General features: G+C 35.7%; 1 protein-coding gene across 2 annotated transcripts in view; it reads left to right on the top strand.

Annotated features, from left to right (window-relative positions):
- LOC136826628 (regulator of G-protein signaling 20-like) overlaps window positions 1-12500 on the top strand; it is a 314791-nt gene that overhangs the window by 268892 nt on the left and 33399 nt on the right. For both annotated transcript variants that reach the window (XM_067083939.1, XM_067083940.1), the window contains one exon: window positions 2381-2547. In XM_067083939.1, the coding sequence (XP_066940040.1) occupies window positions 2381-2547 (167 nt within the window). The remainder of the gene's footprint in view (window positions 1-2380; window positions 2548-12500) is intronic.

The raw sequence follows: 12500 nt of genomic DNA, 5'->3' as shown, positions 1-12500 counted from the left end.
GATGTGCTGTAATTCGCTTTGTAACTCATTCATTCTAAAAATCTTATCATTTTTTTTATACGCCCGTTTTATCGAAAAGGTTTTGCTGTCATTTTAAATTGGTATTTTGCCAGAACGCGTTGTTGCTCCAGCGGTTACCTGTGAGAACAGAAATTTTACCTGAGGGGAAGAAAAACAACTTTATCTCCGTTATAGGGCCTCGAAATCTTCCATCACCCGAGAGATAAAATTGTTTTGGGAACAAAATGAAGAGATGCTCTTATATTATACTGTTGGAGGAGGAAGGGAACACAGAGATTACACTTTAGCCGAAGGGGAATCCGAAAGTGTCTTGGGCGATTCCTCGGTGGCAAAGTGCATGAATAATGGAAATATCCTATGGGGATATACGTACCTGTTGTGTGCTCAACGCAGGGCCGTTCGAAGAGATATGGTGGATGATGCAGGAGTGGTCGCCTCTCTTTTTATCATTATTATTTTTTTTTTTGTGTAATTTTATTTTCAAGTGTTTTTATATTATTACGTATGATTTTTGTTGATTGAACTTCCATTGTTTGCTGCATATACCTTATTCCTGTTTTTTTATTTGTATTACAAAAAGACTATTATATCCCCAAAGGGCCAGATGTTCCTGTTACATTGTCACATTGATGGTTGCTTCCTGCAGATTGAATCTGTGTGTATAAAATGCTGATTAATCGCTGACATAATTGTACTTGTAAAGATGATTGAATTCTAAATTATATAGACGTGCTACAGGGCCTCCATGAAATCACGCCACTCTTGTTTTTCCTGTGCTTGATCTCATGCAAATCTCCACTCATCTCCAGCCCTCCTGCACATAGTAGGCTTAGGTCTTTCAACTCTTCTGGTCCCAGCTAACACTGTCACTTACTAGCCTGTCAAGGGTTGTGGGAAGAACTCCCTTTCATCAGTATCTCATTTACGAGTTGAACTACCGTCACTTTCTTCATGTATCATTCTTAACTGTGTCGCGCCATCTGACGCCTAATATTGTTCTTACAGCTTGATTCACAAATCAACAAAATCCTTTAGATATAATTTCACTGTCATATGATGACGTAGATCTCCCGTTAAGTAAACCTGTCCAAAAAGAAATCTTGAAGGGGTTTTTCGAGCTTAATGTCGAGGATGATAACGATCATCATCATAGTTATTATTTAAATTTATTTGGTAGCCGGACTATTTACTAGCAATCTCAGTTGTGAGTTTTTCCACTTTCCCTTTCTATGTGAAGTGAATTTTCCTCTTCGTAAGCATTCTTGCTTTTCTTTCTCGCCTTTTCACTGTGCACAAATGGTATTTTCAGTCATTCAGTTATAAGGTTTCCTCTTCGTCTCAGCCATTAAAAATCTCTCCTTAATACCACTTTTTTTATTTTTATTAAAATGCATCATGCCTCCTTTCTCATCCATACCTCACCTCTTGGCCAATCTTCAAATTCACCTCGCTGCTTTTTCAAAACACCCCGCCAGACGAAGCCACCGGTCAGATACCTTTAGCAGATGTCCTGATACATGATACATGATACATGATACATGGGTAAGGTTTAGAGGAATCCTGGCCGGCTAACGCAGGCTCCTAGGGCTACTCAACCATAGGCTTAGTCTCATCTAGAGTTACTTCATCAGTGCCGTTTGTTGTTCAGTGGCGATGAAGAGATTTAGATGATTTCATTGTACGTCCTCTCACTCTCGGCGTTATTATAATTGGGAAGTTTATTGCGTGTGTAATTACACGCTGAGGGTGACTGATTGATTGTAGATTGTTTGGTGTTACAACTGCAATCACCAAGGTCACTGACGACAAGGATGATGAAGATGAGCTGATGTTTCTTGGTAGAATTGCCTCCATAATATTGATATGAAAATTGTAGTAGGTTACAGTTATAAGATGGACATAAAAGTAGCACACCTACACCTACACACACACACACACATATACATATATATATATATATATATATATATATATACATATATATATATATATATATATATATATATAATAGGTATATATATGAGTGCATACAATGCAGATTACATATATATATATATATATATATATATATATAATAGGTATTCATATATATAGTGCTAAGAAAGACAATGCAGATTATATTAATAGGCATATATATATATTTATACATACATCCATATAATATATATATATATATATATATATATATATATATATATATATATATAGTTTTATATATATATATATATAAAATACATCACCTTTATAGTTCATACCTGTTTTGATAGATATTCTCAATCATCTTTGCTAAGTGAGTAATTTCCCCACTGAAGATTTACCCTAACTCACCCTCCGCACTTTCTCTTCACTCCCCCTTCAGGAGGACGACAAGCGTTCCGGGACTTCCTCAAGTGCGAGTACTCAGAGGAGAACATACTCTTCTGGCAAGCGTGCGAGGAGCTCAAGGTGGAGAACAACCCCGCCCTCATCGAGGAGAAGGCTAGGCTCATATACGAGGACTACATCTCTATACTCTCGCCCAAGGAGGTAAGGATAAACAGGGATCCCTTTCTTTTCACCGAGTTGAGTATGTTTTTGTTCGTATTGTGATTTTTGTGTGTTTTTTATTTTTGTGTGTGTTTTTGTTTTCTATACTTGTGTGAAGAAGGGCCGTTGTTTTTATTGGTCCCTTGCACACATTTGGTCAGAACAAACAAGATAGGCAATACATTAACGTCAAAAGTCAGACTTGACAATAAAATTTTACTTGTTTGACTCAAGACATCAGTTTGTGTAGTACTATACTATTATGTATATCCATACTTAGCTGTAAGTAAACACTAAAAAAAAAAAACAGAATGAAAAAAATGCAAAGGAAAATAAAAGATATAACTAAAAATAAACACGGGTAAAATAAAAATACAATTAAATAGCGTTGAAAGAGGTGCATGGAGAATTGGGGAAAAGAAAAATGTGAAAAGGAAGACTATAATAGTCAGGGAATAACATGGTAAAGAAGCGAACTTTAAGAATGGGTATGATTAAGTAGTTAAGCAAATAAAATGTATGGAAGGGTAGATAAGGTAAATCAATCAAATAATAAGAACGAAACGGGGCCGCAGAAAAAGCAATGCGAGTGAGAGACGCTTAAAAGAAAACACGTTTAGATGAAGAGGATTAAAGAATGATGTAAACAAAGGAACAGTAGGGAGAAGGATGAGATGAAAAGGAAGAGTTTTAATGAAGAATGGGAAAGAAAGTTTACGGCAAAGCAAAATGTGAAAGAGATCGATTAGTACCAGCCGGTGAAAAAGAACAGAAGTGAGATTGATAAATGAAGGGAACACAAAAGATTGAAAAGAAATCAGAGGAAACGGAGGGGGAATCATTAGATTAGGTACGACGCAGTGAAATGTAAAAGGAAGTAGAGGAAAGGGTGGAAGGGGAGGGAGGGAGAGGAACCTTGGGGAGGAAGGAAGACGGGCTGTAAGTTTAAAGGAGAGGGGAGGGGGAGGGGTGTAGATTTATAGCAGTGGGATGGGGAGGAGGAGGAGGGGGATGATGCGGAGAACCAGGGGAAGAATAAGAATGGTAGGAAAATGAGGTGGTGTTGTTATTGATTTTCCTGTTAATGTCTTTGTTGTCATTGTTACCGTCGTTAATGTTACTCCCACCGAGGGCTGGGCTGGATCGGGTGGGTTTGGGCGGAGGGATGACTTGGGGGTTCGGGGGGGAGGGATTTGGAGGTGGTGGAGAATAAAATAGGAGATACCATATGGGATGGATGGGATTGTGGAAGGGGAAACGGAGATGGGATGGTGAGGTACAGAAGCTATGGAATGTGACTTATGTGATAGTGGATGACTGCAGGGGCAAAGAGAGAGAGAGAGAGAGAGAGAGAGAGAGAGATCAGTCATATGAGTTGTCAGCCAAAAGATAACTTCCTCTGCTTTGTGCTAGACAACAGACAACAGTCGAAAAAATGAAGCAGCCTGAAGCCTTGTATAATATAACAACCAACAAAATTCTACAAAAGTCACGTCAGCATATAATTTAATTACCAAAATCCTTCAAGAATCACGCCAGCCTATAATCTAACCACTAAAATCCTTCGGGAATCACGTCAGTGTATAAAAAGTAACCATTCCATATAAGTCACGCTAGTATATAATATGAACTATCAAAATCCTTCAGGAATCACGCCAATATATTATACAGTATAATGTAATCACCAAAATCCCCAAACGTCACGCTAATATATAACAGCACTAAAAAAAAATATCGTCCAAGAGTTACGCCAAAAAGCCTCATTGGCTCTGATAATCTTTCGAAAAGTTTGAGTCGAACGTAAAAAGCCATTTTGCTGTTTTTTGGTGAAAGTACGTAGCCTACTTTATGCCCGGAAAATTCGTGTTTTTATCGTGGTTCTGTATGAGATTATTTTGCAAATTTTGCGCTTGTTCGTCGTTATACATAACATTTTTTTTTAGCAATGCAGCTTTATGTTCACCATAAAGGGTGGGTGTGCGGTTGGAAAATACATTTCAAATTTATTGAGAGAGCCAGCGTATAGAATGTCTATAGTGCTATAGACATTGAAAAATCCACGAAAAACACCATCAAAACATGCATATGAGATTATAGACTTTACATTCAGCACGACTAATTAGTAGGCCACTGGCTTAACCTGGCTTGCCTAATCTGAAATTGGTAATGTAAAAATTTTGTATAAACAGTTGCGTTGAGTTTCTCTCCCTAGTAACTATTCATAAGACACAGCAACGCTTAGGGCAGCAAGGATTTTTTTTATTCACGTCAAATCGCAATATGTCCTCTCGAAGAAACGAAAAAATAAAACGTGAAGTATACTTTAGTGAAGATTGACCGGAATAAACCTAACGTATAATCCCACCACATCCGTCGATCGATATTAGGAATAGCTCTTTGGAATGAGTTCAGGAGTCATAAGGAAAAACCATGCGGAATAATGGTCATCTTAACATTGCGTGAGGAAATTCAATTCAGAAAGAACAGTTGATTACGTAGAGCAACGTGGCACATAAAATCCTTCCAGCGATGAAGCGTGAGGTGGCCAATCAGAAATAAATAAATAAATATAAAAAGTAGATTAAAAAAAAAAAAAAAAAAAAATGCTTGTTTTCCAGTCAAGTGCAGCCATGAGCCCTACTGGCCTTGGTGCATCCTCTTTAAAGACTGGTGATTCTTTGAAGAGAATGCAACATCAGAAACGACAAGATCAAAGGCTCTGCATAGATTTGCGCATGCGCTTTGTCCTCCTTTCCGCTTTTTGTCGAAGGTTTGTTTGGCCCTCTTGATGTCTTGTGTATGCGTTGTTATCTGATGTTGATGTGTATTTGCGTGTTTTTTTTTATATATATATACACGCTTAAAGCACACACACACACACTCACACATATACACACACACACACACATATATATATATATATATATATATATATATATATATATATATATATATATATATATGACTATTTATCACATCACCGTGATTCATATACAATCATACAAACGTCCTTTAATATCCAATACTCTACCTCGGAAGTGATATATTTTCATATATGTTACCGAAGGGGAATTTTTAGTTGATAATAAGTCCACCGTCCCGTGGGGTCGAACCAGCGATACGAGGAATCAGGACTATAGTGATATACTAACCAGTCGGCCACAAGAGAGGTATATATATATATATATATATATATATATATATATATATATATATATATATATATATATATATATATATATATATATATATATATACAATGTTTATCTGATCTTTGTATACATATTTGCAAGTATGTATTTTAATCTTAAATCCTTAAATAATCTATCTTCGTAACCCTTATAGTAATTGAGGGTTGGCTTAAGTAGCGTTAAGAAAGACGTTTTAATAATAATAAATAATAATAATAATAATAATAATAATAATAAATAATAATACAAACAACAACAGGAAGAAGAGTAAGAAAAAGAAGAAACAAGTAAAGTCGTGCAAAGTGGGCGAAATCTCGCAAGACTTCAAATTAAAGCGGCATCTTCTTGAACGCGACAAGGCCAGCTGAGGCTCCGTATTTCTCCTGACACTCCCTCCTGATAACGCACACATTTTAAGGACTCGCCTGTGTTTCTGAATTCTTCAGAAATATCACTTTTGATGGAGGGAGATAAGCCACGTTTTGTGTATTTTCGAGAGAGAGAGAGAGAGAGAGAGAGAGAGAGAGAGGTTCGCAACGGAAATATGATGAAGATATTGCGGAGTGAATTCCTCCCAACATACTTCTGTGAAAAGATTGATAGTAGAGATTCAGTGTTGAAATCCATTTCCATATCAACTCTAGCTCCTGTTCAACTTTCATTCTTTCCCTCTTTAAACACGTTGAGAGAGAGAGAGAGAGAGAGAGAGAGAGAGAGAGAGAGAGAGAGAGAGAAAGTACACCAAAGACAAGGCACGCAGGTGAAGGACGAAGATGCATGTGGGTGTGTACGTGTTTTTGTGTCAGTGTGATTGATCTGGGAGGATCCACCGCGCCTTCAAAGCACACGACGCAGCCAGGGGAGGGAGGGAGTGAGGGGTGGGGGAGGGGCTGCTACTGATCCTATTGCCTCTGCTGATGCTTTTGCTGTTAAAGGTAACGATGACTTGGGATCCTGATGGGTGGATAGAGCAAGTGAAGCGTCCGAACACGAACGGAACGGCATGATGGCCGAAACGGGCCTTCTCGTAAGATGTCTCTACCGAAGGACGCCATTTTGTTCCCCGGGACATTTCGGAACTTGCTATCGCAGTCATAAACTACTCTCCGTGATTTATTCCAAAAGATGGAGTTTATGGACAGTCAGATTTTACAGTCTGACAGTGTTGCATTTTCCATATTTAATATATGACGCTGTGTTGAGTTAAAGCAAACAAGTCCACGAATAAACAAATAAACGGTATATGCGTACGTATTCGTTTGTTTGTATGTTTGTTTGAGAGAGAGAGAGAGAGAGAGAGTATTACATTGTTTTATTACCTCTGCCAAGGTTATGTCTGTGTTTTGACAGAACTCCAAAAAAACTAATGAACTGACTCCCTACAGCTGATTTACATTTAGTGAGTATTGATTAAGCCTTGACAATTTTTCGACATAAAAACCACGCCCAGTCTGCGTCGATATCCGCCAAAAGGAAGTCACTCAGTTGTTCCGAAAAAAAAAGTCATCAGAAATTGTTGTCGATTCTCGAGATATACGGAACCCGGAAAAAAATTAAATCAAACAGTTGCTCTAATAGATATATATATATATATATATATATATATATATATATATATATATATATATATATATATATATATATACACACACACACACATATATATAGAATCTATTGGTCACCTTTCAACAGATATGTATGTAATTTTAATAACCACAATGCTGTCTTAACTTCTCGAATTCTACACACTTTTGGATTCGAACCAGCTTCCACAGAGTGTGTGTATATATATATATATATATATATATATATATATATATATATATATATATATATATATATATATATATATATATATATATATAAACAAAGGGCCGCAGGGTATGAATCCCTATGATAACAATAATAATAATTATCATACAGTCTTTAATACGAATTGATATATTCACTCAAGTGACCTTGGCGGAGGTTTGCGCTCTACGTAGACTTCTGGTTTGGGTGTGGTTAAACAGCAGGAAATTGTTGCAGGGGTTACTATCTTTCTGGTTATCCTCACGGGACAAAACTTTTACGGAAAACTTCATCTGAGTATTTTGTATTTGAGTCAAATGAACTGAGATTTAGAAATACCCAGGGTGGCTTGACATTGCGCTGGAAGGAAAATATCTTTACATGTGTACTCAGAGATGTTATGGCTTCTCACTTATTTGGTTCACAAACCAAGATGTCCTTAAATTGAGAATTGTCAAAGAAGTTCCATTTGTTATGGTATCCGTATCTGCTGTCAGTTGCTAGGATTTTAAAACTGTTGAAATATATGAATTTACTTTCAGAAGCTGCTCGCATGCTTATACAGAGAGAGAGAGAAAGAGAGAGAGAGAGAGAGAGAGAGAGAGAGAGAGAGAGAGAGAGAGAGAGAGAGAGAGAGAGAGACTCAAACTGTCAGCCGTCTTGACATAACTCTTCAAGGTTTTATTATTCGCTTACGGCTTGAGTATGTGTCCAGGGAGGAGATGTTTCAGCGGAAAGAGCAGGACAGGACACATGACATGAGAGATGTCACTTGAGCGAGGATGTCGAGAGAACAGTTGTGTGCAGTATTATTTCAACCCTCTTGAGAAAGGAACGAAGACTTCTGGAATTAATTGAATTCGTTATTGTAATTCCACTTATAAGTTTTTTTTTATCAGCATTCGCGATGAAGTGACTCCGAATGATTCGCTAAAAAACTGTTTACACTAATAACTTTTTGGGGTTTACGTATGTTTACCTAATACTTCTTTCACGGGTCGTTTTAACAAATACGCGCGCACACACAAATGCATACGACAGACTTCCTGGTGACCGGAAGTGTTGGATTGGCGATAAAAAGTCTTGTATATTATACTATGTAAAATTGAATTTTATATACTGTATATGTATGTATATATATATACACACACACACACACACATATATATATATATATATATATATATATATATATATATATATATATACATATATATACGATATATATATACATACATACATATAAACACACCTTGTTTGGTAGTAATATTTCACTATGACCAAATCGTGTAAAATTAGTATTCTTGCCAGGATAGTGATTTTGGTGTCTCCTAGAAGCTGAATGATTGTGATTTATCGCAGTACGATTTAAAAACCAAATAACAAAAACAAAAATGAGGATAACATAGCAAGTTGAAATTTACTGAAATCTAACGTTTTCTTACTTCGACATGAAAAATATTCGTCAAAAATTGACGGATATTTTTCAAATACAGTTTTAGAGATAAACATTTTTGCTGCATGCAAAACTACAATAAACTGTCTTTTGAATGATATGTAACGCAATGTTATTTGCGACAGAAGAAACAATGCGAAAAAATGGCTTTACTTTCGAGAACTTGGTTAGCGAATATTTTTTATAGAGTTCCGTAATTGTTTTGCTTTTTTCATTAATGGAGGAGGATTAAGTCCCGTCTTCTGATTTACTGATTGTGTATTTTGATTGTAGTTGCATAACGCGGATTATACTGAAGTTTTATTGATAATCAAACTAATGCTAAGACATGGGTATATTTACCTTCAGGATGCTAATTTATCACTCCAGTTTCCGAGTTCCATGATTCAGAAAATTTTTGTAATTGCTAAAAAATCTCCGTATTGTTTATGTATATATATATATTATATATATACATATATATAATATATACACATATATATACATATACAGTATATATATATACTGTATATATATACATATATATATGTATATGTATATATATATATATATATATATATATATATATATATATATATATATATATATATGTGTGTGTGTGTGTGTGTGTGTGTGTGTGTGTGTGTACTGTATATGTATATATATATTTATATTTATATATATATATATATATATATATAAATATATATATTATACCATACATATATATACATACATATAAATGAATGAATTTTTAGATGAAAGAAGTTATACGGAAAAATCAGTACACTAGTTTTTTAAGGAACAGTCGAAATGAACGGTACGATTGCGAACTCGCAAATCAACTGGATAGATCAATCACTTGCAACATTCGCTCATAGAAACTGGAACTCTCTCCCTTCCCTTGTGTTTCTTGACTAATTCATTTCTTCTTGGGATGAGGAAATATGGTTGGACCATGAAAAGAGGAAGATTTTTTTCCCAAAGAAATTGTTACTGAGAATGTCTGCCAACATTACCTGTAGAAAATATTACCGCGACCGAACCTGAGTTTTTTGTTTTATGTTTTAGTTTTATTCATTTGTCGACCGAAATACGTCTTGACAGAACAGCGAGATTATATTTCTCAGAATTAATATCCCGTTGGCTGGAATAAAACGTGCGTCGGCGATAACGATCTCGTAGACCTCGCCCGATTTTAAATATCGGCTTATTTTCTTAAACACAAAACCGTATTATATTTTCTGGAATTGGAGAGAATGTACTTTTTTCTTCCTTAAAGACATTAATTAATTTTTAAGACAGTAATTTGAGGATGAATAGAATATGAGCCTTATTTCTTGCTTATTAAACTTTTAGTGAGTTTATGTTGAAAGATTGATACCTCTAATTAAAAATTCTAGAAGAACAGTATAATTTACAGTAATTATGGCTAACAAAAGTAAATGAAAACTGTATGAATCACAACGGAATTAGGCTATACTAGGAAGACTAGTCGATCCTGTGCGGAGTTAAATTTATTTAATAATTCTGAATATTTGATAGCCTTGATTACCTTTAACGCCAAGCATTTATTTCGAAGTGCTACAGCATATTTATTATTATTATTATTATTATTATTATTATTATTATTATTATTATTGGATCATGTCAAGATTAGCGAACCCACTGGCAGTAGGGTTCGCTATTCTTTACAAGAAGATTATTGGGTTCGTTATTCTTTACATGGGAATAATCGGGTTCGCTGTTCTTGACATGAACGCTTCGGTACCAGACATTTGATCCCCCAGGGGCTAGTACTAAACAAGGCGAAATACATTTGACCCTCCCCAGGGTAGTACTAAACACGACGAAACAGTGTAGATGAATCAGTGTTTCGTGTGTTTAGCACTAGCTCTCATGTGGAATTGGAGTTCGGACCGGAAAGGGTTGGCCATTCTTTATATGGGGGTCATTGGGTTCGCTGTTCTTTACATGGAGATGTTGGGTTCCCTTTTCTTGACATGATCCTTATTATTATTATTATTATTATTATTATTATTATTATTATTATTATTATTATTCAAAAGGTACAAACAGCTTTCTAAGTATTATATGTAAGCTTCTATATTTAAGGTATAAAGGAAAAAATTAAATATTTTAATGCATATTTCTTTTACCGTCGTTGAAAATCGTTCATCTTTTAGATGTAACCAGCCTCCGGAATCTTAATTCTTGGATGAAAATACTTGTGTGGCTTTTCCTGAACAGTGGCTTATTGTGATGATGTAAACTTTCATGATTCGCTGCCTTTTATTAGATCTGTTTTAATATTGATTACTTGATTGATTGATATGTTTATTCCATCTGGCATTGCAACGAGCACGGTCATACACCCCGAAGTTATAATTTGGTTGAAAAGAAAAAACAAAAGTAAAAAAAAAATTCATTTTAAAGAAGTGTTAACTTAGTCCACGCATATTATATGAAAAATTTCGCACCTTGAATTCATAAAATTATATATTAGAGATTACAAGTTAGCAATAAACTAAATATTTAGGAAAATAGTTTATTCAGCACTTAATTTATGTATCATCTCCGATAGCCTTGGCAAAAGCAAATTATGAAAAAGAGACTATTAAGCCGAGAACTGGGTTGCTTTCAGCCATTCGGCGCTTTAAAGCAAGCAGGAATCTCAGTACAAGATGAAATTCGTACGAAGCTAATTAAGATTTATAGTAATAATCAGTTATGTTTAAAAACGACATTAGGTTATTAGGTCGACTGATACCTCACGCCTGGACCTGCTGTATTGTGGGGTGGTAGCTCCCTCCTCTTGATTAGAAAAAACAAGTAAAAAATGCGCCGAAGTTTCTTCGGCGCAATAGATTTTTCTGTACAGCCGCTACAGCGAATAGTCAAGGCCACCAAAAATAGATCTATCTTTCGGTGGTCTCGGTACAATACTGTTTGAGACGCGGCCCATGAAACTTTAACCATGGCCCGGTGGTTGTCTATCCTATATCATTGCCAGAAGCACGATTATGGCTAACTTTAACTTAAATAAAATAAAAATTACAGAGGCGAGAGGGCTGCAATTTGGTATGCCTGATGATTTGAGGGTGGATGATCAACATACCAATTTGCAGCCCTCTAGCCTCAGTAGTTTTTAAGATCTGAGGGCGGACAGAAAAAGTGCGGACGGACAGACAATAGTTTTCTTTTACAGAAAACTAAAAAGAGGACAGTAAATTAAAATGTGTTTCGTTGTTAAATCTGTGTCACGGGAGATGCATACTGAGACCTATCTCCCATCTCCATTTTATAAAATCCTGGAAAGAAGGTAGTTACACGCCACATCTTGGCACTCGGAGGGGAACTGGCGTCAATTCCCATGGCTGGGAATTCCCGTTCCTAATTGTAATTATTGTTAATAACTCTCAATGATTGTATTACTATGAAAGGCGGAGGAGCAACTAAATTTACAGATGACCTGAGTTTTCTAGTCTAGCTAATCTCCGAAATTGTCTTCTCTTTTACCCTTCACCTCCCCTTTT

This window comes from Macrobrachium rosenbergii, chromosome 41 (genome assembly GCF_040412425.1).
Source record: "Macrobrachium rosenbergii isolate ZJJX-2024 chromosome 41, ASM4041242v1, whole genome shotgun sequence".
NCBI lineage: Eukaryota > Metazoa > Arthropoda > Malacostraca > Decapoda > Palaemonidae > Macrobrachium > Macrobrachium rosenbergii.
The sequence above is the reverse complement of the archived record's forward strand: the minus strand, read 5'-3'. Positions and strand labels throughout refer to the sequence as shown.